This window comes from Micromesistius poutassou (genome assembly GCF_964030765.1).
Source record: "Micromesistius poutassou genome assembly, chromosome: 11".
Taxonomy (NCBI): domain Eukaryota; kingdom Metazoa; phylum Chordata; class Actinopteri; order Gadiformes; family Gadidae; genus Micromesistius; species Micromesistius poutassou.
The window spans coordinates 17,005,568-17,028,300 of record NC_140281.1 but is presented as its reverse complement, the minus strand read 5'-3'; the positions used below and the strand labels follow the sequence as shown (position 1 = coordinate 17,028,300).

The following is a 22,733-nucleotide window of genomic DNA, read 5'->3' as shown; positions in this document are numbered from 1 at the left end:
TTGCAAAAATACATTTATGAACATGAAGTATGTGAATTAAAACAGTATCCCTTTCTGTGTGTGGCTGGAAGAGAAAAGTTGTGAAGAGCAGTAAGAAAAAAAGTAAAAAAAAAAAAAAGGTGCATTTGATGGATGGATGTTTGAAGAAACACTTCAGATAAAAATCCCCGATATCAAATCTTAACGATGCTTGGCGTTTCACCTCCAGTACCGTTCACTGTTCCGTTCAAGGCTGCACGGGGGACGTTTAAAGGGCTGTAAAGGCGAGGCTCGGGTACCGACCCCATAAACCCGCAGGAAGGCGGACTTGACTGGACTGTGTTAATTTGCAAGAGCGGTGGGAATATTTGACGGGAGGTTTGCTGCCCTGACGGACACACACCGAGAGACGGGGGGTCGGATTACAAAGTGGAGCCGCACTAAAGACGCCTTTGTGTGACTCCGCGGAGTCACCGGGAGAGAGAGAGGGCGTGTGTGATAGAGAGAGGGAGAGAGGAGGAGAGAGAGAACGAGCTTGTGTGAGAGAGGTAGAGAACGTGTGTGTGTGTATGAGCGAGACAGAGTGCGTGTGTGAGAGAGGGAGAGAGAGAGAGAGAGAGAGGGGAGGGAGAGCGCAAATAACGCGTAAAGACAAGTCGGGAGAGGCAGAGCTCGCTCGGGCTCCTCGGCACCACAACCCCGACCTCGACGCACATGAACCCCGCCTCATATTCTGGACTTTATTTCTCATCAAAGATGTTTTTACGGTAAGAAAATAATCGGGCGGTTTTGACTGTGCCTGGTCCGTTTGTGCATTTGTCTACACACTGGAGATGTCCATTCAGTAGGCGACATACTGAAGTGTGTTTCTTGTGTCCTGCAGGACTTCCCTCTGGTGTGTTGGATTATTTCTCTCGGTGTCTCACTGGTCCGCCGCGTATCAGCTGGATGGTGAGTCGATGACTGATGCTTCTGCACTTTAGAATGGGTTATTTCCATACTTTGGCTTTTGCTTTGACCGATTGACGGAGGATTCGCTGAATGGAACTTTTTTTCATTCATCCAAATGAAATGGAAATTCTGCGAAAGTTAATTTAGAAATGAGATGGTCACAAAAGTTTGGATTTCCACTTCCAAACTTTCTTATTATATTTCCAATAAAGTTATAGTTTGTTTACCGACGTGAGGAACTTTCAGGATTACTGCAGGATAACTTAGTTTGGGCGCTTGAAGGAGCCGGAAGACCGCCAACACTGACCCGCCAACGACCTGAGCGTCTGTTTACCAACCGCATCCTCCTCCTTTGTGAACATCAACACACACAGCACATCTCCACATCGCTACGTCTCTACACCTCAACGTCTCAACATCACTCCTTCTCTACACCTCTAAGTATCTCCATCTCCCCATCCCAACCCGTCGGTGTTTCAGTGAGCACTGATGTCAGCTCAACTCTCTCTCTCTCTCTCTCTCTCTCTCTCTCTCTCTCTCTCTCTCTCTCTCTCTCTCTCTCTCTCTCTCTCTCTCTCTCTCTCTCTGCGCTCCGGCGTTTTCTGCGCAAACTTTGAGCGCGAGCGCGCGTTTCTTCATCCAAGAAAAAGTGCACTTTTCCATTTTTAACAGATCAATGAGAGAGCACTTCAATGTGTTCTTCATTAGCAGCTGAAATGTCCTCCTCGCCTTGTTCTGTTTTCCATGGCAGCCTCTCAGTGCAGAGCTGGATCACTTCACCGTGAGCGCTCACTCCCAGTCAGCTCGGTAGCAGCGTGTCATTCCCGTGATGGGGGCTGTGGGCTCCCTCTCCTCCAGCTCCCGGTCTGCTGGGAGATGGCCGGGCTCTCTGTTTCCCTCCCGAGTCGCTCTGTTATGATTCTCTCTCTCTCTCTGTCAATTGCTTGCTTGCTCTCTCTCTGTCTGTCTGTCTCTCTCTGTCTGTCTGTCTGTGTCTCTGTCTGTCTCTCTGAATTGTATACGTTTACAAAAATGTATAAAAAAGTACTTGAATAAAAGGAAATGGAAAAGATTGAACTTGTTAAAGTAAGATTGGCAAGTATAAAAATAGTGTGGTCATTTTACGAATGATTTCTCTCCCTTTCTTTCACTCAGTTTTTCTCTTCTTTCTCTCTCTCTCTCTCTCTCTCTCTCTCTCTCTCTCTCTCTCTCTCTCTCTCTCTCTCTCTCTCTGACTGGGTGACTGTCACTCTGTCTCTCTCTCTCTCTCTCTGACTCACTCTGTCTCTGTTCATCATGATGAAGGTCACTTTCCATCAGATGGACCCTGAGTTTCTCTTCTCATTAACTCTTCACCTTGGCTGCTGGAGCCCCAGCCTCCACGCGTCAGTCCACTGGAATGCACATGCCACAACGTGTGTGTGTGTGTGTGTGTGTGTGTGTGTGTGTGTGTGTGTGTGTGTGTGTGTGTGTGTGTGTTATGTGACAAATCTGTAGTGTCTGTCTGTGCACACATTGTCGTATGTGTGTGTGTGTGTGTGTGTGTGCCCACATAGCTGTGTGCTCATGTGTGTTTGGGAATGAAGTGTGTGTGTGTGTGTGTGTGTGTGTGTGTGTGTGTGTGTGTGTGTGTGTGTGTGTGTGTGTGTGTGTGTGTGTGTGTGTGTGTGTGTGTGTGTTTGTGCATGTGTGTATATGCGTGCAGTGCACATGTGTTTGGTATCAAATGCCTGAGCTTTATGCACATGTGCATGCTTGTGTGTGTGTGTGTGTGTGTGTGTGTGTGTGTGTGTGTGTGTGTGTGCATGTGTGTGCGTGTGTGTGTGTGTGTGTGGGGGGCCTGCGTTCACTATAGAAACCTACATGACACAAAAGCTGCATTGTGTTCCCTACCTACCTCCCCCCCACCCCCACTAACCCCCCCCCCCCCCTCATGGTAATACTGAGGGGGGTCACCCTCGTTTACACAGCCCAGTGGGGGCTTCGTTTGGGGGGGTCGGACATTTAGCTCTAAACACCACTTTGGCTACCGGCGACATGGGAAAACCCAACCGCAAAAACCACTCTCTAACCTCACCTCCCCCCAGCCCACCCCCACCCCCCACGCTAACCTCAACTGAAGGAAAGCGATCCCGGAGTTAAACACGCTTTATCTACGTTATCGGTTGGAGGCGGAGGGGAATGAATGGGAGGGGATGACAGAGGTGAGGGTGTGGGGGGGGGTGAGGGGGGTGAGGGGTATGAGGTGGGGGGGTCTACTGTGGATGAATGGGACCACAATCTTTGTGTGTGTGTGTGTGTGTGTGTGTGTGTGTGTGTGTGTGTGTGTGTGTGTGTGTGTGTGTGTGTGTGTGTGTGTGTGTGTGTGTGTGTGTGTGTGTGTGTGTGTGTGTGTGTGTGTGTGTGTGTGTGCGTGCGTGCGTGTGAGGTAATGGAGTGGGGGGGGGGGGGTCTACGTTCTCCAGGGAATGCGTTGCGAGGAAGCAGACATCTCGTCATCTGATCCCGGTCCTTGTGTTTCTCTGGGCGACCCAAAGCGTCTTTTGTGCCGCGGCAGAGAGGTTCTCATCCCAGGGAGGTTACAGTGTTACAGGTCGAAGGCATCAGTGATGCATGGTAGGTAGACTTTAGGTAGGCTGCAGACATTGGGAATCGAACCCAGAACCCTTTGGATGGGGCTTGAACAGTCTTACCACTAGATATTCCTTCAAAGCTGCAGAAGAAAGCTTGAAAATGCTGAGCTGCACTCTGGGAAATTTGGGAAAAACAACGTCTACTTATGTAATGGTTTTGATTATTGAGAGCCAGATATATTGGAAAAAGGACTTTCTCTAAAGCCATTTGTGTTTGTGTGTTAGAGATCACCCAGTGTGTCCTGTTTCAAAAAGCACAAACCATCTCTCAAGTCCAATATTTCCACTCACTTTCACCTTGTAAATATTCTCGAAAAGCAAGGCCGTTACCATGGCAACACGATCCCTCTCCTCGCATTGGCCGACATGGATGGAAGGAACAGAATGATTTTTTCCTCAAGTGTCAGATTTGGCGCGCGCCTTGGCGTGTGTTTGGCCTTGGCGGCGATTGTTTCTCTGTTTCCTGGTTTTCTCCAGTTGATCTTGGAGACGTACGAACCTGCGAGATCTCCAGGAGAGACCTACGAGTCACTGACTCTACAAATCTCAGATCTGTCCCCCAGTGAGTAGAAAATAACTAGATCTTTAATACACAACATTTCAATTCAAACAGTCTGTCTTCTACTTGACCGGCGATGACGTAGTGTCATTTTAAGACAAAAGCACACACTGGCTTTCTTATTGAAAACCACCACAGACGACCCCAGAAGTATTCCCTCTCGTAAAACAACACACTTCCACTGTAAGTGAACCCAGATCGTACCAGTCCTGTAAACATCCTGTGATTGGGGTAAATACAGTAAGTGCTTCTCGGGCCTCCTTCCGGCTGGGGGCGCGGTCCATATGTCAGCTCAGATGAAGTTTACTAGATGTGTCATATTATGGTTGTTTATGTTGTGGTGAATCGCTGATAAGAGAGAGAGAGAGAGAGAGAGAGAGAGAGAGAGAGAGAGAGAGAGAGAATTGAGCTGACAGAGAGTCTGAGTCAGTGCCAGACGGCCCTTGGGCACATGTCTGATGCTTGGATTCTGTACGATACTGTAAAGCTGAGAGGAGGCTCAACAGCTGGTGCCAGAGCCAAGCACAGCACGTCTTTGACGGCCTGGGGCGCGGATGTGGATGTGTATACATGAGTCAGCTCTGTAGTGAATGAAGTGATTATATATACTTTATGTACGGGGGACGGTGGTGGGCCTGGTTATTGCGACATGTACTGACAAAACACTACAGAGGAGGGGAGGACTGTAGAACACACACATAGACACAATGCGCACACATGCATACACACACACACATGCACAGAGAGAGAGAGAGAGAGACGGTCAGACAGATGACCATTTATAAACAGTCGCCTGCTGATTAGCGGAGACTGACGGGCTGGAGGTGAGCTGCCTGCTGAACCGTCCACACAGCTAAGATAATACCTCCCCTGTGGGTAAACCCCTCACCCGCCACAGCACCCTCTGCTCTGGGACAGGCCAAACACCAGGCTTTCAAACGATGAAGAGTGCAGTAAAAAAGACTTGAAATGAGAACAACTGCATTTCCATAGTCGTACTTTAGTGCTTCCGGTAATCAGTGCATCGTTTCTTAAAGGGCTCACGTCCTGCCACCAGGTGTGGGTGTGTTTGGCTGCCCTGTGCCAAACAAGCTGTTTGGCACAGGGATAGGTCAGTCTACCAGGCTACCCAGTGGACTGTAGCAAACGTTGCTCATCTGTCCTTCATGTATCTAGGTGGACACGCCCACTTGTGATGTCACTATGAAAATCATTCCTTCCCTGTGCCAAATGGCTTGTAGCAGCCGACCCCCCCACAGCTGGTGGCAGGCCATGAGCCCTTTAAGGAGATATGAGAAAAGAGTTAAGACTGAAGGCTGGTCCAATGTGCCCTTCCCTCTGTGTCCTTGGCTGTCCTGGTGTGTCCTCCCATTCCCTTGTCTGTTCTGATGTGTCCCCATGTTTCCTTGAGCATCCGTGTCTGACGTGTCCTTGAATGTGTCCTTGAATGTGTCCTTGAATGTGTCCTTGAATGCAGCCATGTTTCCACAAACACCACATGTGTTTTAAAGTGACATCATGCGTCACCTGTTATTGGGTCCTTGTCCGCACGTTACATTCAGTGTCTCAACAAAAAGTAATCTGCTTCAATAGGACCTTGTTTCTCCCCATTCGCCCTCAAATGTCCTCATCTATGTTAACCTGCTGAGTGAGTGTCCTCATGTCTTAACATGTCCCTGAATGTCGCTACATCCTTATGTAACCTTATACGTGTAAACGTGCCCCTGTGTCTCCGCAGCGATCTCATCTGTTTTATGGGGACTGCGTGTCCCCATACGACCGCACATGTCCCCAATATGTCCTGAAAGGTTCCCTTGTGTCAGCAGCACAAGGGATGAAGATCAGCCAGCTGATCATCTGAAAGGTGCTGGTGTGTGTGTGTGTGTGTGTGTGTGTGCCATATGTGGAACTGTGTCCTGAATAGACCCTGTTGTAACGTTAATAACAAGATCCTGTTATTGATCTGATCCTTTCACTGTCGGCTTGTGTTGTGTTTGATGGTCGGATGCTTTATGGTCTCTTTTACGGGAAAACGTTGCGATACTTTTTTCCCAATTCATTGGAACATTGTTTGTAAGTTGGGTCCTGAGTGTGATTACCTACAAACCAATGTGGTTACCCACGTTGGTTTGTAGGTATTTGTCAGCCTGTAGATTTGTATTAGTCCTATTAAAAGACACTCAACTCTCCGTGAATGTGGTGTCCATGTTTGAGAAGCTGAAGATTGATTGATGGTTGATGATTGATTTGGTTAATATAAAAATACATATATATTTTTTGTACTTTTGGAAACTATAATTTCAATGAGATCTCTTGACTCTAGTCTGGGGGTCATCCACTCTGTTTTGACTGGCAGAGTTACAGGCCTAACGCCCCCCCCCCCGACCTCCCTTGATGTTGGAACCAGGAAGCTGGTGAAACAGGAAGGGCTATGTTTAGTGATGGTGCCATGTGTAGGAGGGGTTGGATAAACGACCGATTGTGAGACCCAACCACAATGAAACCTTCCCTAAACCAGTTCAAATTGGAAACCAGTTCTAACCTTCTTCTGACTGTATTTCTTTAATGGTTGAACCTCATCCCAAACAATTCAATCAACATAACATAGCAAAAACCTCCCGTCAGTTATGAGACGTTGTGACTTCGGGGAAAGGCAATGTCAACAATGTCACTTTGACCTCAGGTGTAGCTAGCTATCTAGCTATCTGAGTCTCCAGGTGGGCTCGTGGTGGAATGCTGACCTTGGAGACTCAGTGTTCTGTTGTCATTGCGACTCGTTACCATTGGTGGTTTCACAGTGTGGACCCGCAAAGCTTTCATCATAGGGTAGGCCAGGTTAATACCGATAGCCCACTATTTTTGCTTTATATTAGAGGACAGGGCCTATGCCAAATATAAAACATACTATTTTTGGTAGCTTATTTAATAACTTTGATGTCCCTAATAGTGGAACACATTGATTATTTGAATCATTCCTGTTCTAATGGGAGCCAAACTACTAACAGTTGGAGTAGAGAATCTGTGCTGATCTAAAGTTCTTTCCTAGAGTATATGCAGTGTCAACTCCAATCAATCAGTAGGCCTTCCAGGTGCTCTCAAGCAAGGCATTAAATGCGGGACCTGTGGACAAGTTTTATCTACGTGATCCAAAAAGTGTATTCATTTGTTTTCAAACCACATGGGGATGGATGTGGCTGGGAAAGTCCTGGCACTGTTGATTGAATAGAAGTATAAGGTATAGAATGGCATTCCTAAGGGGCCCTTAGCCAGTTAATCCCTCATTAATTCCTCCTTATCTTTGCCATCGATCGTCTGTGTGAAATCAAAGCCTTGGCCATCAAAGAGGTCTCTGTGCTGAGCTGGCCTTCCGCCACAATGCTTTGATGTGGGTAAACTGTTTGGGTTTTGTGGCTTTTTTAAAATGTTCTAATTGTTGAATGATGAAGATCAGATGAAACAGTGACTCCTCCTTTTCCTCCCCCTCTTCCTTCTCTCCTTCGATTCGCTGACTCGCTCAACATTCTTGAAGTTTTTCTCCACTTTCAGGAGTTAAATAGAAATGTTTCCTTTTTTGTTGAAATTTCAGTTGATAAAAGCAAGGGAATCTCCATTGTTGAAACCATAAACTCTGTTCACTGTTCTTCAAATATTGTGTAAGCTTTGATATTGAAATCCTTTCCACTCCTTACTGGGCTTCATGTTTATAACTGACACAAACAGTTGATTCACAAACCTCGGGTTTGACTCTTGCTCAATGATAGAATATACACAAACTGATTAACTGACATACTCTACTAAATGGAAACCTAATGCCCGTTCTCGACTCGGCTTTGGCGGCGGCGTTAGCATCTGGCGGAGGAGTTGCCAGGACTCCGGTAGCGCACCGGGTCGGAGTGTGTCGGGGGGATAAGACATGCCCCGTTTTGGAAGAGGAGAGGGCCGCTACGTCCTCACCTCTCCCTGGCATTCCGTCTCCAGCTAAATAAAGCCTGGAGCGGTGCTGCCAGGAGGACAGACTTCCTCTTAACCTCTAGGATGCCTGTGTCTGTATTTTTAGGCACCGGTGTCTCCGCAACACAATGAGGAGCACTAAGTCGCTCCCCCGGAGGATCCTGGAGGGGTCGTGTCTGTTCGAGTGGGTTGTTTGTTTGTGAGACTCGCCTCCACGCTTTCCAGCGTTCCAACCCGAATAGTGAAGGCATTTAGATGTTTCAGCTTCTCCAGTAGCGGCCAAAGCTCCCTGGGCCAGTGGTGGCACAGGAGCCCAGCGGGGAAAACAAACGGAGGAATTAATAAGATACTGGAAAGAGTCTGTCAGTGAGGAAGGATGGAACAAGACAGAACAAACAGGTGCCTGTTCTGCTGAGAGGGGATGAGTGAGAGAAAGAGAAAGAGAGAGAGGGAGAGAGAGGGAGAGGGAGAGGGAGGGAGGGAGAGGAAGGGGAGAGAGGGAAATAGGAGGGCGGGAGCTAGAGGGAGGAAGTTAGACGGAGCGAGAGGGATAAAAGGAAGAGCTAGAAATGGAGGGAGAGCCGGAAAATGCGACCGCTAAAAAGAGGAGAAGCTGGCAAAGGGAGATATAGGGATGGGGAGAGGGAGGGGAGACAGAGCTGAAGGAGCGAGACAACCTGCTAGAGAACGGAGAGAGGGGTGGAGAGAGGGAGACGAGAGAGTAGAAAAGAGAGACGCATCAGACTGAAGCATCAGTCTGCTCTGGAAGGTCGTGCCGTGCGTACAGTGACTCTCGTGTGTGTGAGTTTGCACACGCAGCACAATTTTTGCGTGTGTGTGTGTGGGGGGCGGGTGTGGAGTTGTGTCTTCACTCACTATAGAGCATCATGTGAGAAAAGATTTACAAGGGCCTGTCCCTGGAAACACACACACATCCCTAACCCTATCCCACCTGGGAACTGGACCGTCGGATGTCTGTCTCTGATCCCTGTCTGTCTGTCTCTGATCCCTGTCTGTCTGACTGTCTGTCTCTGATCCCTGTCTGTCTGACTGTCTGTCTCTGATCCCTGTCTGTCTGTCTGTCTGTCTGTCTGTCTGTCTCTCCTATCCCTGTCTGACACCTTCTGTTTTATGACCAGGAAGATGTAGTTTGTTGTGGTAAATCCTCTCTCCACAGTGCACTGTATTTATTTTAAGCAGACATTTATTGCAACAGGTCTTTTATGAATTCTCGTTGACTATTTTAATGTGACCCCAGCCTATGACGATTTTCGGTCACTGTAGAATATCATTTTCTAACCAAATTGACTTTCATGCTTTCGTACTTTCATCACAGAAGCCCACTTCTGTGCCACTCTTTATAATGGTAATAATACAGATAACTGCTCTTCTCGTCTCGTAGCCTCATAGGGTTGCACCGACTGTTTTGTGGATCTTTGTTGAGGGTATGTTGCCCCAACCTTGAACCGTAGTTCTTCAATTCGGTTACTGCTTTTTCGGCTACAGATCGCTTTGTATTACCAGTCAACTCAAAAGGTTTCTCTCTCTCTTTATCCAGAATGTTCTGAGTAGAATTGGTGAATAGAAGATGAATCCATTCTTTTCAAGAGCCTTGAAAATGTCCAGGCTTGGCCTATGAAGGTTCACCAGGACGGGTGGTAGAGATGGAGGTAGAGGTATGCATGCATTCACAAACATTTTAAAATATATATACGTTGAATGTGGCCATCCCACGACCCTGTTGTTCCTGTGCTGTGCCCACTGATGGCTCCCGACCCAAATTGCTCATCTAGCAGCTAGGTGTTAGCGGTCCACTTCCTGGACCACAGGCCCCGCCCCCTCAGGCAGTTTTCTTCTGGCTTTTCGTAAACACACTGGGCTTCAAACTGATTTGAAAGCCATTGTTGTCGTTTGTTTTAACAGGGCTTTTTAAAATTATTTAACCCGCAGGAGGTGAAGGTGTTTGAGTCTGGTTGAGTGGGTCTGCTTGCTTTGTGTGTTTTTCCTTTGTTTATTGTGTGTTTGTTGTGTGCACATGCGTGGTAGACACACACACACACACAGATGGCTCACAGCTGCACTGTTCCTTTCAAAGATGCAACGGCATACTGTCAAGTCACTTCCTGAAAACTGCTGAGAACGATATTGATGGTTCTGGCCTGAATTGACTTTGCTGTTCTCGCACTGGTGTCTGATGGGCTTCCACAAACATCTCTCCCTCTCTCTCTCCCTCTCACTCTCTCTCTCTCTCTTTATCTCTCTCTCTTCATCTCTCTCTCTCTCTCTCTCTCTCTCTCTCTCTCTCTCTCTCTCTCTCTCTCTCTCTCTCTCTCTCTCTCTCTCTCTCTCTCTCTCTCTCTTTCTTCATCTGACTTTCTCTCACTCTCTCTTTATCTATCTTCATCTCTCTCTCTCTTCATCTCTCTCTCTCTCTTGCCCTTTCCATCTTTCTTCCCTCTGTCTCTCTGTTTACTTTCCTAATCCTCTCAGTTGAGTTTGATTTCCACTCCCTCTATTTTGGCCTTCTTCCCAAAATTAGCTCAAGCACGACTTTATTTCTGTCCCCATTAAGTCCAGAACTAAAAGCTTCCTCAACATTCGGTACAAATACAAATTCTCAGTATTATATTATCTTCTGTCTGTGGCTGATTTCCTGTGCTCTTGGATCCTCCCAATGCCTTTTGTATTATCATATTATCATATTATTGTCTCTAATTCCCAAAACACAGTTATTCGTGTTTCATCTCCATTTAAATTGCTGTTCTTAAATATTCCTTTTTCAAGATAATTTATCTTTATAACCTTTTTACTCCATTTTCCATCTAGTTTTTTTTTCCCCAGTTCCACCCATTAATCTCTTAATTTATCCGTCTGTATTACCCAGTTTAGGTTCCAATGCTATCGCTGTGTACCTTTGACTGGCCTTTCACATAAGTAGATTTAAAGACTACACTACACATCGCACACCAGAACTGGAACTGGATCAACGGCCGGTGTGTATGCATCCTAATGGTGTTCTAAACGGCGCATTAGCCCGGGTCAATTTCCTGCTTTTGTTTAGCGGTTAGCTCCCTACCACTACTGTTAGCCATCTGTCATTAGCAGGCGGGTATGTCATTATGGCTGTGTTGGTGTGTAGTAGACGCTTGCTTTAGCAGCTAACCACTCTGAAGACCAGGAGAATGTGGAAAACCTTTCCTAACCGAGACCAACATGACCACTTGGCACGTAAAGTCTGCTTCATCATGTTTGGACTTTGTTATGGATCATTTGTTATGCGGGGGCTACATATATGTTATTTTTTATGTGTGTGTATTGATAAAAATATTATTTAAATTGAACATAATGCTTTTTAGAAGAGATTTTATTTCGCCATAGTTTGTGATCATGGTGTTTTTTGAGAAACAAAGTGCAACGAGTTCATGAGGTTTATTCTTTGCCCCCACTGGTCCCCTGTGTCCTGGGTAATGTCGCTTTAAAGTGTTTTTTTTTAAGTATTTAATAAAAACGTAATTAAATGCGATAAGCCATCTAAAAGCCATTTCAAAATTGCTTGTAGTGACGACGTCATCCTCGGGTACGGCGGCCAATTAGACGGTCCCGTGTGGGTCCTTCACAGAAACATTTAGTAGCTGTGTGGATCGGGGGTATTTTTGTTTAATTTGGCTGCTTTTCTTTCTGCAAAGCTACATTTGACCGGAGCCACTATTAAATATGAGACTCATTTATCTGATATCCAGCTGAAATGACCAGTGGGTAGAAAGACTCTGTTCCTTGTTAGTGTCTCCTTGTCAACCTAGAAAAAACTAAAAGATTTAAATAAACATGCATGGAACAGAAATTGATTTTGTATCCCTGCCAGGCGATTTAATCAGGGTTTAATTTGATACTGGGTGCGATAACCAATGGTTCTATTCTACCTTAAGGCATCCACCTGCTCCTTAATTTCATGAATCTGGATCAACAGTAGGTTGCTTCTGATCGAAGCTAATAGTAAACAGCAAAAGTGTCACTTGTTCTTAGACTGTCCTTGCATGTGCAGGACAGCAGTTTGACCCCTCACCTTAAACCAGTCTAGTTCTCTGACAAAGTCATAACCAAACATGCGTAACTCAGGTTTGTGACCAGTGTTTGACCCCTGTTGAACCTGCACCATTGATCCTGTTCTCCAGATAATGGAAAAGGTTTGTCTGCAACAACTGGCTCCTCTCTCTGTGCCCTCCGGTCCGGCTTCAAACTGCACAACCACACAGAGGGAAGGCTCTGGAAGCCTCCCAGCTCCAAATGAGAACCAGACTTGTGTACCAAAGTTAAAAAGCAAAAGCTTTGGAAAGGCAATCAGGCATGCATTGGCGTACATTGATTACTCGAGTTGAAGTGTTATGTAGTATAAGAAACCGCAGTGCCAGAATATAATAGTATGGCAGCGTTCTGTGTCACAAACACCTTTTTTATGCAAGATCAAGGCTAACTCTTGGAACCGAATGGAAAAGTATTTAGTTGTTTATTAAAAATCCATCAGCTACATCATGTCAAGGATTTGGTAATAATAATTTAAGGGCGTAATAATTTCATTTGTTTTAAATCTCCTTGTCTTGAGAGAATATATAAATCCAATTTTGATGATTTATGTTTAGAAAAAATCCCATGGCTCAGTGGTGTTAATATCAATCAGCGTTGCTTCAGAAATATTCGATTGTATTGTACTCTGATGAATTGACTTGGCATATATTATTATAAGTAAAACAGAGTGATGTTCAGTTGTTTTGGGTTGGGATTCAAACAATTTCCACTGGTTACCATCACAGCCAAAAATTCTGAACATTAGAGGAAGTTAGGTTAGTTCAAATGTTTGCATTGTATCATTGAATAGTTGAGTATTAACTAGAACTTATCTTAAAAGGTCAAGAAGGTCCAATTTCTCTTTAAACTCCTGCCAGAGTTCACAGTGAAGTACTCTTCAGAGCGTTTCAGAACCATCTGCTGAAATATTAAAGAAACATGAACGATGTAGTAATGATGTATTCTTCATTTCTTTGTTTGGTTACATGCTCATTAAGAGCATCGTTAGGGTGGGCATTCTGTTGTTGATTTTCCTTTGTTTTCGACAACTTTAAAAGAACATCTGTCTTTCGAAGGTCTTGTGGATAGTTTCAACTTTTATTATGGTCTTTTGAAGAAATAAAATCAGAAATTTCCAAATCAGGAATTTATCGAACTCCACCATAAAGCAAAGACACATGTATATATAAATATATAGAATGTTTGCCAAACTTCTCCCTTGGAGTATTGCAGACTTCAACTCTCTGTGACTGAAAACATCCTCTGTTTTTATCATACCTTTTTTAAGGTTAAGTAAAACAGATGGTGAAAACGTATTCGACCTACGAGCCAATCAAATTGGTAATGAGTACCGAGAACTAAACTCAACTCTTATTTCAGCCAGGATATTGATTTAATCTGGCATATATAAAACGTCTTTCACCTTTGAGGATCTCTGAGACACGGTCATAAGAAGAGGTTAGACCCTCTTTCTTATACTACCAATTTCCAGTAAGGCAGTGTCAATGGAGGAGACATTAAATGTAGAAAAATAAACCTTGAGAGGAAAATGTTAATAGTGAACTACTTAAGTTTCCATTTGAGGAAATGCCGTTGCAAAACCCTTTCGTCAGGACACCAGTAACAGCTGAGTCCAGCCTTGCACCCGTAGCCAAGGTGACTCACTTTATAGGATGCTGTGGTTGCCAAGGGGGGTTGCCTTGGTAACGGGCCTACAACAAGGATACTTGGCAATGAACGTCGCACACCAAGGCCTTGTTTGATTTATTCTCAGGGTTTAAAACAAACTTCTTGTCTCGGTACATTAAGCGTCAATCAGTGTATATATTCCAGATTCAATTTTTAGCAATTACTTGTTTACTTGTTTGCCAAAGCTGCTTAACTCCTTAAATGGCAGGTGTATCTGAAATTTGGAGGTGTGTGTGTGTGTGCCTGCGTGTGTATGTGCCTGCGTGTGTGTGTGCCTGTGCCTGCGTGTGTGTGTGCGTGTGTGCCTGTGACTGTGTGTGTGTGTGTGTGTGTGTGTGTGTGTGTGTGTGTGTGTGTGTGTGTGTGTGTGTGTGTGTGTGTGTGTGTGTGTGTGTGTGTGTGTGTGTGCGTGAGCGCGTTCTTACTATGAACCAATCCAGGCCAATGTGTGCAGCGGTACACGGTTGCTAACCTTCTGCCCGGGCCGACTCCTCAGATGATCGGCCTCTCCTTTTCTCTCCTCCTTCCTTCCATCACCTCTACTCTACTCTTCTAGCCTTCTCTACTCTCTCATCTTCTTCCCTTTTTGATCTAATCTCCTCTTCTCTTTCCTTTCCTTTGCTTCACCCCCCCTTCTCTGAACTCCTCTTCATCCAATCCTCTCCTTTCCTCTCCTCTTTCCTTTCCTTTCCTCTACCATTCTCTGCCCTTACCCTCCTCTATTTTCCCATCCTCTCTTCTCTCCTATGTCGCCCTGTCCTCCTCGTCTTTCCTCGTCTCTCCCCGTCTCTCCCCGTCTCTCCCCGTCTCTCCCCGTCTCTCTCCGTCCTCCACCCACCCTGAGGCCACTTCGCTGGTTCACGTCTCCTCTCCAGCCAGCGCCGCTGCCGTGACTTAATGCTGGAGGTGAGGTGAGGCCAGCGAGTGAGAGGGACCCTTCCAGACCTTCTGTGGAGGTTGCCAGCGGATGATGAAAGCGCCGGACTGGGAATAGCTTGGCCTGGATATGAAAAGCAGGGAGAGGCTAGAGAGAGAGAGAGTGATTATTAGGAAAGCCATGGTTTGCGGGACATCTTGTTTCAATGCAGAGAGAAACCGTGAACACGTTTTCCCCGATGATGTCACACGCCGGTGATTCCCCTCCACAACGCTCATTCATTGGCCCGCGTTTCACAGCAGACATTTTTTCATTAATGCGTTTAAAAGACAGAAATGTTTTATTATACAAGACACAGATCATTCACACCAGCTTGAAACGCAGAGCCGTTTCGGCGTCTTTCGTAACTCTTTCGAGACGCGTTTGTCCAAACATAAGAGCAGCTGTGTGTGTGTGTTTATGTGTGCGTGTGCGCGCGTGCGTGCGTGCGTGCGTGCGTGCGTAAACATACCTGGATACACTAAACAGAATCCTGTGTTTAGTGGTCAGTTTATTGACTCAAGCTCTCCAATTTAGGACATAAACAAAGAGCACAACAGGGATACGCAATCATAAGTCGGTTCAGAATGTTCTGCAAAGAAAAGTCTTGTGCGCCACCCGTAAAAGTGAAGGGCAGGCTTCTCTTTAGCGTGTGAGTGACATTGACCTGATACAGAATCAAATATGTATATACATTCACACATGTGATATATTCATATGTTAATGTTCACATGTTTCATTTTAACCCTTGCATTGTAACTAGGTGGTACGGGTGTAACGGTTCCCATCAAGAAGTCTTTCAAGCAGGGGCTTGGTTAAAAAATACAGCAGTAACAACCACAGCAATGTTGAAAACATGCAAGCATCTTCCTTGGTTACCACAACACAACAACAACAACAAATAGCACTAAGAGGCGGGTCTACAATCGAACCATAACAGCACCATAAACAATGTTCCACGAGCGGATAATGATCCTGTCAGTGTAATGGATGGCAGGCCTGGAGCAGCAGACTGCTCTGACCAGACCAGGTGTTCTGATCTGTAAGGACTGATAAGAAAACTGCGGGCATTTGTAAGTCGTTTGTACGAGGCGCTGGAACAAAGCAAACCCCACCGTGTTTTAAGACTCTCGCTTAAAAGATGAACCCAGATGCAGATCAACCGCATGAAAGGAATGTTCCGCTTTGTTTTATCGACTCTAGACTCGGGGGTTGAATGGTTCATGTTGTTGTGTTGCGTTGTTCTGCAAGCATTGGGATTGGAGTTTGTTTGTCAACCAGGCATATGGGATATATGTACATGAACTTTCCTTGTGATTCATTTGCACAGGACTGTGACTTTTGGCAGATGACATTCAACTGTTACACAAAGTGTCTTACAATACCGTTATTACATTTCTGAGCATGGGTGGGAATCAAACTTTTGATCTCAGAAATCACATTTGGATTCACTTCTATGTCTCAAATCTAAGTGGACGGGGTCTTTCGCTTCAAATTTATTTTGACCAAACACGTGGCTGGGGGCGGGGGGCAATTCATCTTGGATATAGCATCGTCTTCACATGAAAAGTACTTGTTCAAACTAATGGCCCACAATGAAACAACAGTTAAGTTCACATGGATTTTTGAATACTATGAAATTCTACAATATTCCCTATAAACCCTCAAAGATTTTGTAAGAAGCTCAAGTATTCTATGGGATAACATCGCTGTGCTACGTTTATTTTTAACTACCTGACAAGGAGAGTTCAGGTTCTGCACTAATAAATCTCTTCTTCACACGTGCTTTCATGACCCGCATCGACACACACACACACACACAAGTATTCGTCAAAGCAGACACATTCTCGCACAGTTCGGTGAATGGTGTTGCATGCCGTTGCGTCTATATTTCACTGTTATGTTGAATAGAATAAGTCTTGACATCTGTTAAGCTTTCCACCTTACCTGAATTTCCTGCCTGGGATCAATAAAGTATTATCCCCAGCCTCACGAGTGGCATGTCCAAAAACATCCACCACACTTTCCAAAACCATCGTTATTGCAAAACAGATTGATTAGAATCTTCATTTAAATCATTTTCCAGTCTCGTTCCGTCTCCACGAGTCCCCAATGCCTGTGGTCCAACGGCCGATGACAGATGGAGTCGGACGGTAAAACACATACGGTTCTCATCTCAACACACCTAGCCTACATCTTTAACACGAAAACAGGGCTTAAGTAGAAAGAGTGCACCTGAAATACCTTCTGCAGCCATTATGGTCAGCTTGTTGTTTCAGCAGGGGGTCAAAACACACAGGCTGGTTTGTTGTCTCGTGACTAATTCTAGAAGTCTGACCCCGAGTAGGACCTGGCTGGTAGCAGTGTTTATCTTTAGACCTCTTCGGTTATTACTCATTAATGACATTCTTAATCCCTCTCTCTTCTCTTTCTTCACTCTGTCTTTCTCCATCTCTTTTATCTGTAATTATAATTTTTTCTATTGTCTCTTTCTTCCTACATTTTTTAGTCTGCGATCATGTTCTTTCCCGCCACTTTTCTCTATTATTTCTCATACTCCCTTTCTCACGTTCTTACTCCGCTCTATCATTCTATTTTATCACTATAAATCTCTTTCCCACCACTGTTTGTGTGTGTGTGTGTGTGTGTGTGTGTGTCTCTCTCTCTCTCTCTCTCTCTCTCTCTCTCTCTCTCTCTCTCTCTCTCTCTCTCTCTCTCTCTCTCTCTCTCTCTCTCTCTCTCTCTCTCTCTCTCTCTCTCTGTCTCTCTCTCTCGCCTTATCAGTGTCTCTCTCTGTGTCTCTTGATCCAGCAGAGGTTTTATCCTCCTGATAAGAGGACATTCTCAGCCTGGTTTTTGTGGGACTCAGGCCAGTCTGTGGACTAACAGACTCTTTAGGGTCTGAACTAATGTCCCACTGCACTCACCCCTCGTCATTCTTTCCAGTGACTCCCGTAAGAAATGGGTACTCTCTTGTAAATATCTCCTTAAAAGGTCAGACTCTTTGTCATGGCTTTGAAACCAAAAAGCAATTTGTCCTCGTTTCCTGGACAGGACGGTTATTTTAAGTCAAGTGTTGAATCAATGAGTTTGACCCCCGGTGATGAATAGTCTTCAGCAGTGCTGAAGTGTTTCAGGCTTGACTTCACGGCACCCAGGGGTCACGCAGCGAGGTGACGGAGGTTAGAGGGCTGAAATGGAGATGGCCCTTCAGCATTAAATAGACCGCTGTTGAGTCAAAGGCCTGGAAGTGTTTGGCTTGGATGCTTCCTGAAGCTAGGCTAATCCTGAAGCTAGTGCTAGTGGAACTAGTGCATATGGCTGATGCTTTATGCGTTGCACATACACTATTGTAGGAAGATTTGGATAACATCGTCGACCAAATGGCCATTGACCAATTATATGCTACTCTATATATATTATATGGCAGATGTTCAGCTAGTGGTTTGCCATGATTTTAAGCTAATTTGTAATTTTCAATGCCAGTAGTCTTATTTGAAAACAACTTCATTCAAACTAATGGCACATTGAAACAACAGTGCAGCTCACATTGAAACTAACTACCATTCTATTCAGATTGAAAATACTGTTCAGTTCACATTCAAACTACCGTTCAGTTCAGATTGAAGTTATAGTTTCAGCATTGAACCAGCCATAAAGCGACCTTTCAGAAAGATCTGGAAATCAGCCCACAAAGCGACTCTGCAGCCAAACCTTCAGATGAACTGCAGAGCTCTGAAAAAACTCTACACCAATACCACCCCCCTGAACTGGGTGCAGTCTGGGGTCCGGGGCCGGCGGGGCGTTCTGGAGAGAGAGCTACCAAACAGTTAAAGTTTTACAGCCCTGTGAAAATAGAAAAAGGATGGAGACGGTGGAGAGTGGACCTGGAGTGGCCCAGAGGTGCTGCTCCCCTCAGAAAGCCCGGCCAGATGTTGCTGCTCACAGACTTCAACAAGGGCCTTCCCTGACCCAAACGCCCTCTCCCCTCCACCACCTCCTCCTCCTCCTCCTCCTCCTCCTCCTCCTCCTCCTCCTCCTCCTCCTGCTGCTCCATTTCCCCCTCCTCCTCCATCTCTAGCATAGTATTTGTACAAGCAGAACCAGAGTCTCCATCAGGGCTTTATGCAGACCAGCGCCAGGAACCCCGTACAGGAGCCAAGCAGAGAGGAAAAAGCTTTCTGTAGTTGGTTATCGTTTTCAAAAGATACAAAAGAGCAAAAGGAAAGTTATTGTTGAGGCCTTTCCTTTGGGTTTTAGAGGAAGTTAAACCACTGCTATTTATTTTTTCTTATTGTGTCTTTTATTGATTGATTTTTGTGTGATTCCAGTCATCTCACTCTTCCTCCTCCTCACTCTTTTGGGGTCCAGTGGAATTTCTTTCTTTCCCTCTGCACAGTTTTTCAGTCTTTTCTCCGTTGTCTGCCTGTGCTGGAGTCCAAGCCCTCTCCTCCTCTACCCTCAGCGTTCTCTCCTCCTGCTCCTCTCCACTCCCTGATGGAAACCTGGGCGCCGTGTGACGATGCATCACATCTGTCTTTTATTCATCTCATAGGAAGCCCCTCTCTTTTCCGTGCGTTATCACTGTTTAACAAAATTCTATCCTCATGTATTTCTCATTTTCCACTATTTCTCCTTCACACCCCATCCATCAAACACACACACACCTGCCAAACACACACACACACACACACACACACACACACCCCGCAGGAACACACACACAGGCACTAATCCAGAAACCTTTCAAAGGCATTCATTTGTCATTTGCAGGTTTACACTGTGTGTATATTCACTGTTTTCGATTATATTCAGCAATCTGAGAAGGACAGAAAACCAATAGACCTTTACAATTGTAAATGTTATCCCATTTGCAGTAACTACTCCAAATTCAGAGAACATCCCAATATTAACATTGTATTTAAATACATACTCCACTCTAATCAACATGGGATCCTGAGCCAAAAGGGCGGTTTCCCGGAATGTATTTACTGTACGCTTTAAAGGAGTGGATCTGTGAGTGTTTCTGACACCTCGGCCTGACTCCAGGTTCCCCACAGCTGGTCAAACACAGCTTGTGCTGAGCGGACACAGCACACTGTCTCTAATACCGTGGGGGGGGGTTGGGGCACCTCACCCCCTGGAGCATGGAACTGCTCTGTCTGCTCAGTGGGAGGGAGGGAGGGAGAGGGAGAGGGAGGGGAGGGAGGGAGGGAGGGGGAGGAGGGAGGCAGGGGGTGAGGAGGGAGGGAGGGAGGAAAGGGGAGTGCTGAGTCGTGATCCTTTTGAAAATGCTGCTTAGGGAGGTTAGACCCCCCCCACCCCCCTCGACCCTCCTACCACTCACTGTATGTTGTATGTCCTTGTACGTGAACAGTACTTAGCATGGTGAGGCCTCGTCCCTCTTCTCCGGGGGTGGACTGCAGCGTCAGCAGCACCGGGTCGATGTGGGGGGAGGAGGACCACCTGATTCTTTTATAGTAGAACCAAAAGTGTAGATGTGATGTGAGTGCTGAGATGCAGGCTGGCTCGGGTCAAACCTCTTTGAGGAGTCAGGGAACGTACAGAATGGAAAAACGCTTTGGATCTGGGAGAGCATTTGTTGTGTTTTTCTTTCTCTTACAGTAGAGTTTCCTGTTCTGTTTTACTTTAAGACATCGGCGGTTTGTTGCCGCCACGGGTTGATGGGTGCAGACGTTGTTTGGTTCTGGGGCGCGTTCCAATGCTGGCGGTTGGTAATAAGGTCCTTGTTTTATGACTACTCATTCTTGTTTTGACCACATCCATAAACACGGGACTGCCTCACACGGCGCCTGATTACAGAGCGAGATAAGGAAATGTGTGTAGAAAATGACAAGCAACTTACACGCAAAAAACACAAACGAACATAAACTGTTGGACTGCAGCCCTGTGGTTGGACCAAAGTGAGTCTTTAAGGTGAGCCTCGACCTGGGGATAGAACAGTAAACCACAACACGCTGTTCAGCCCGGCACCTGCTACTGTGACCTCTGAACTCTGACCCTGTTCCGGTCTCTTGTACCAGCCCCTCCAGCAGACTGCGTTCAAGATGGACGACACAAGAAGCTTTGTCATGTTTAAAAGTTGTGGTTAGAGTTCTGTTGCCTCCATTCATAATGTTATGATATTCCCTTGTGCTTCTAGAGTCCAGGCGGCCGCCTCTCTCTCTCTCTCTTGGTGGAGGTGTGTGTGTGTGTGTGTGTGTGTGTGTGTGTGTGTGTATAGCGGAGGTTTGCTTAACTAAACACACTTCTGATTGTTATCTCTGCTTGTTTCAATTCCCTTGCTATCATTCATACTAAGTATATATTAATACTTCCTTGTCTGTTCCCAAGCAGATAGCACCAACTGTTTGCATAAGAAACATTAACATGTTTACATATACTTTATTTAGATAACTAAATGTGAAAAGGTACACTTTATTGATGATCCGAAGTGTTTCAGCAAGGCCTTAAAACACAATGCTACAAAACAGCTTCAGGCCTGAACCGACTTGCTAATGCTAGTTCTCACTGCTGAACTGTATATAATGGATGTCTTTATGTCGGTTCACGCCTGGAACTCAACTGAAAAACATGATGCTTTGATGTTTGACATTAAGTTCTGAGTGAACAAAATATTTGAGAAAAAATACAGAAAACACATTTTCTTTACAAAGGTTATACTGTTCCCGTCACTGGCAGCGGCAAAACGCTGCCACGAGATCGAAGATAAGCAAGTTTGCTTGGTGTGTGTGTGTGTGTGTGTGTGTGTGTGTGTGTGTGTGTGTGTGTGTGTGTGTGTGTGTGTGTGTGCCATCAACCTTGTGAATACGTGACCCCCGGCGACCCCCAAAACAAACTTTCTGGCCCCTGCGGAATTCAATATGGACACCAGAACAGGGGACTGGAATACTGAAGACCCTTAGCCCTTTATCATATCAATGACCTCCCCCTCCTCCTCCTCCCCCCTCCTCCCTCTCTCCCCCCTCCTCCTCTCTCCCCCCTGCCTCCTCTCCCCCTCCTCCCTCCTCCCCCTGCTCTCTCCCCCTCCTCCCTCCTCCCCCTCTCTCCCCCCTCCTCCCTCTCTCCCCCTCCTCCCCCCTCCCCTCCTCCTCCCTCTCTCCCCCCTCCTCCCCCCTCCCTCTCTTGAACCTGCTCTGATGTGTACTCTACTCACTTCTGTCCCGAGGTTCTAATAATGAGCCCAGACACACAGCAAACACACTTTGATGCTCCTGGAATGCCAACAAGCCCGCCTCCCCTCCTCTCCTCTAGAAGTAAACAAGGTGTCAAGCCCCACCCACTCCGACTAAAGCCCCACCCACAAGTCACGTTGATTCGGTTGGTGTTTACATTTGCCCTGATTTGACATTCAACGCACGGCTAAATGTTTATCCGCCAAAGGCGTCATTCTAGTCACAGAATTAAGACTATACACTAAAATGAGCCACACAGAATTAGGACTAACAGCAGTCATGTTTGCAGAAGACTTCAGAAGTTAAGCTCAAGCTAGCCTGGTCCCTTATTTATAAATAACACAGCAAACCGACCTGTGGAAAGATTGAATATGAAAGTACCTGTTGAAGCTCTTATAGGCGTGTTCAGTTTGACCCCATTTGACCCCTGGCACCGCCCCCCCCCCCCCCCGCGACCTGTCTGTCATTAGGAGGTCGTTAGGAGAAGCTGCTTCCTGCTCTACGGTCCGGCAGCTTTGAACTGACCCGTCCTCCTACTCCATTGTAAGGAGCCTTTGTAACGGGATCCAACACACTGGATCGCCTTTTGTTTAGGGTGTTCAACCCCAAGCTGAAAGGTTCTGGTTCGATTCCTGTGGGTATCTTTGAGCAAGATGCCCAAATCCCAAGCTACTCATTAAAGACATAAAGACAAAAATATATCAAGTCACTTTGGGTGACTTAAAAATGTAGTTAATATGATCTCTCTACCTCTCCATCTCAACTCATTGCCAGCTATCGTGCTAAATATAGACGTT

At 45.9% G+C, this 22,733-nt stretch overlaps 1 protein-coding gene across 1 annotated transcript in view; it reads left to right on the top strand.

Moving 5' to 3' along the window:
* Positions 1–606: 606 nt before the first annotated feature.
* Positions 607–22,733, top strand: part of LOC311355219 (uncharacterized protein) — a 56,181-nt gene continuing 34,054 nt past the window's right edge. Inside the window, exons 1-2 of the mRNA XM_084474954.1 lie at positions 607–746; positions 863–930. Coding sequence (XP_084331080.1) covers positions 694–746; positions 863–930 — 121 coding nt within the window. The 5' untranslated portion in view covers positions 607–693. The remainder of the gene's footprint in view (positions 747–862; positions 931–22,733) is intronic.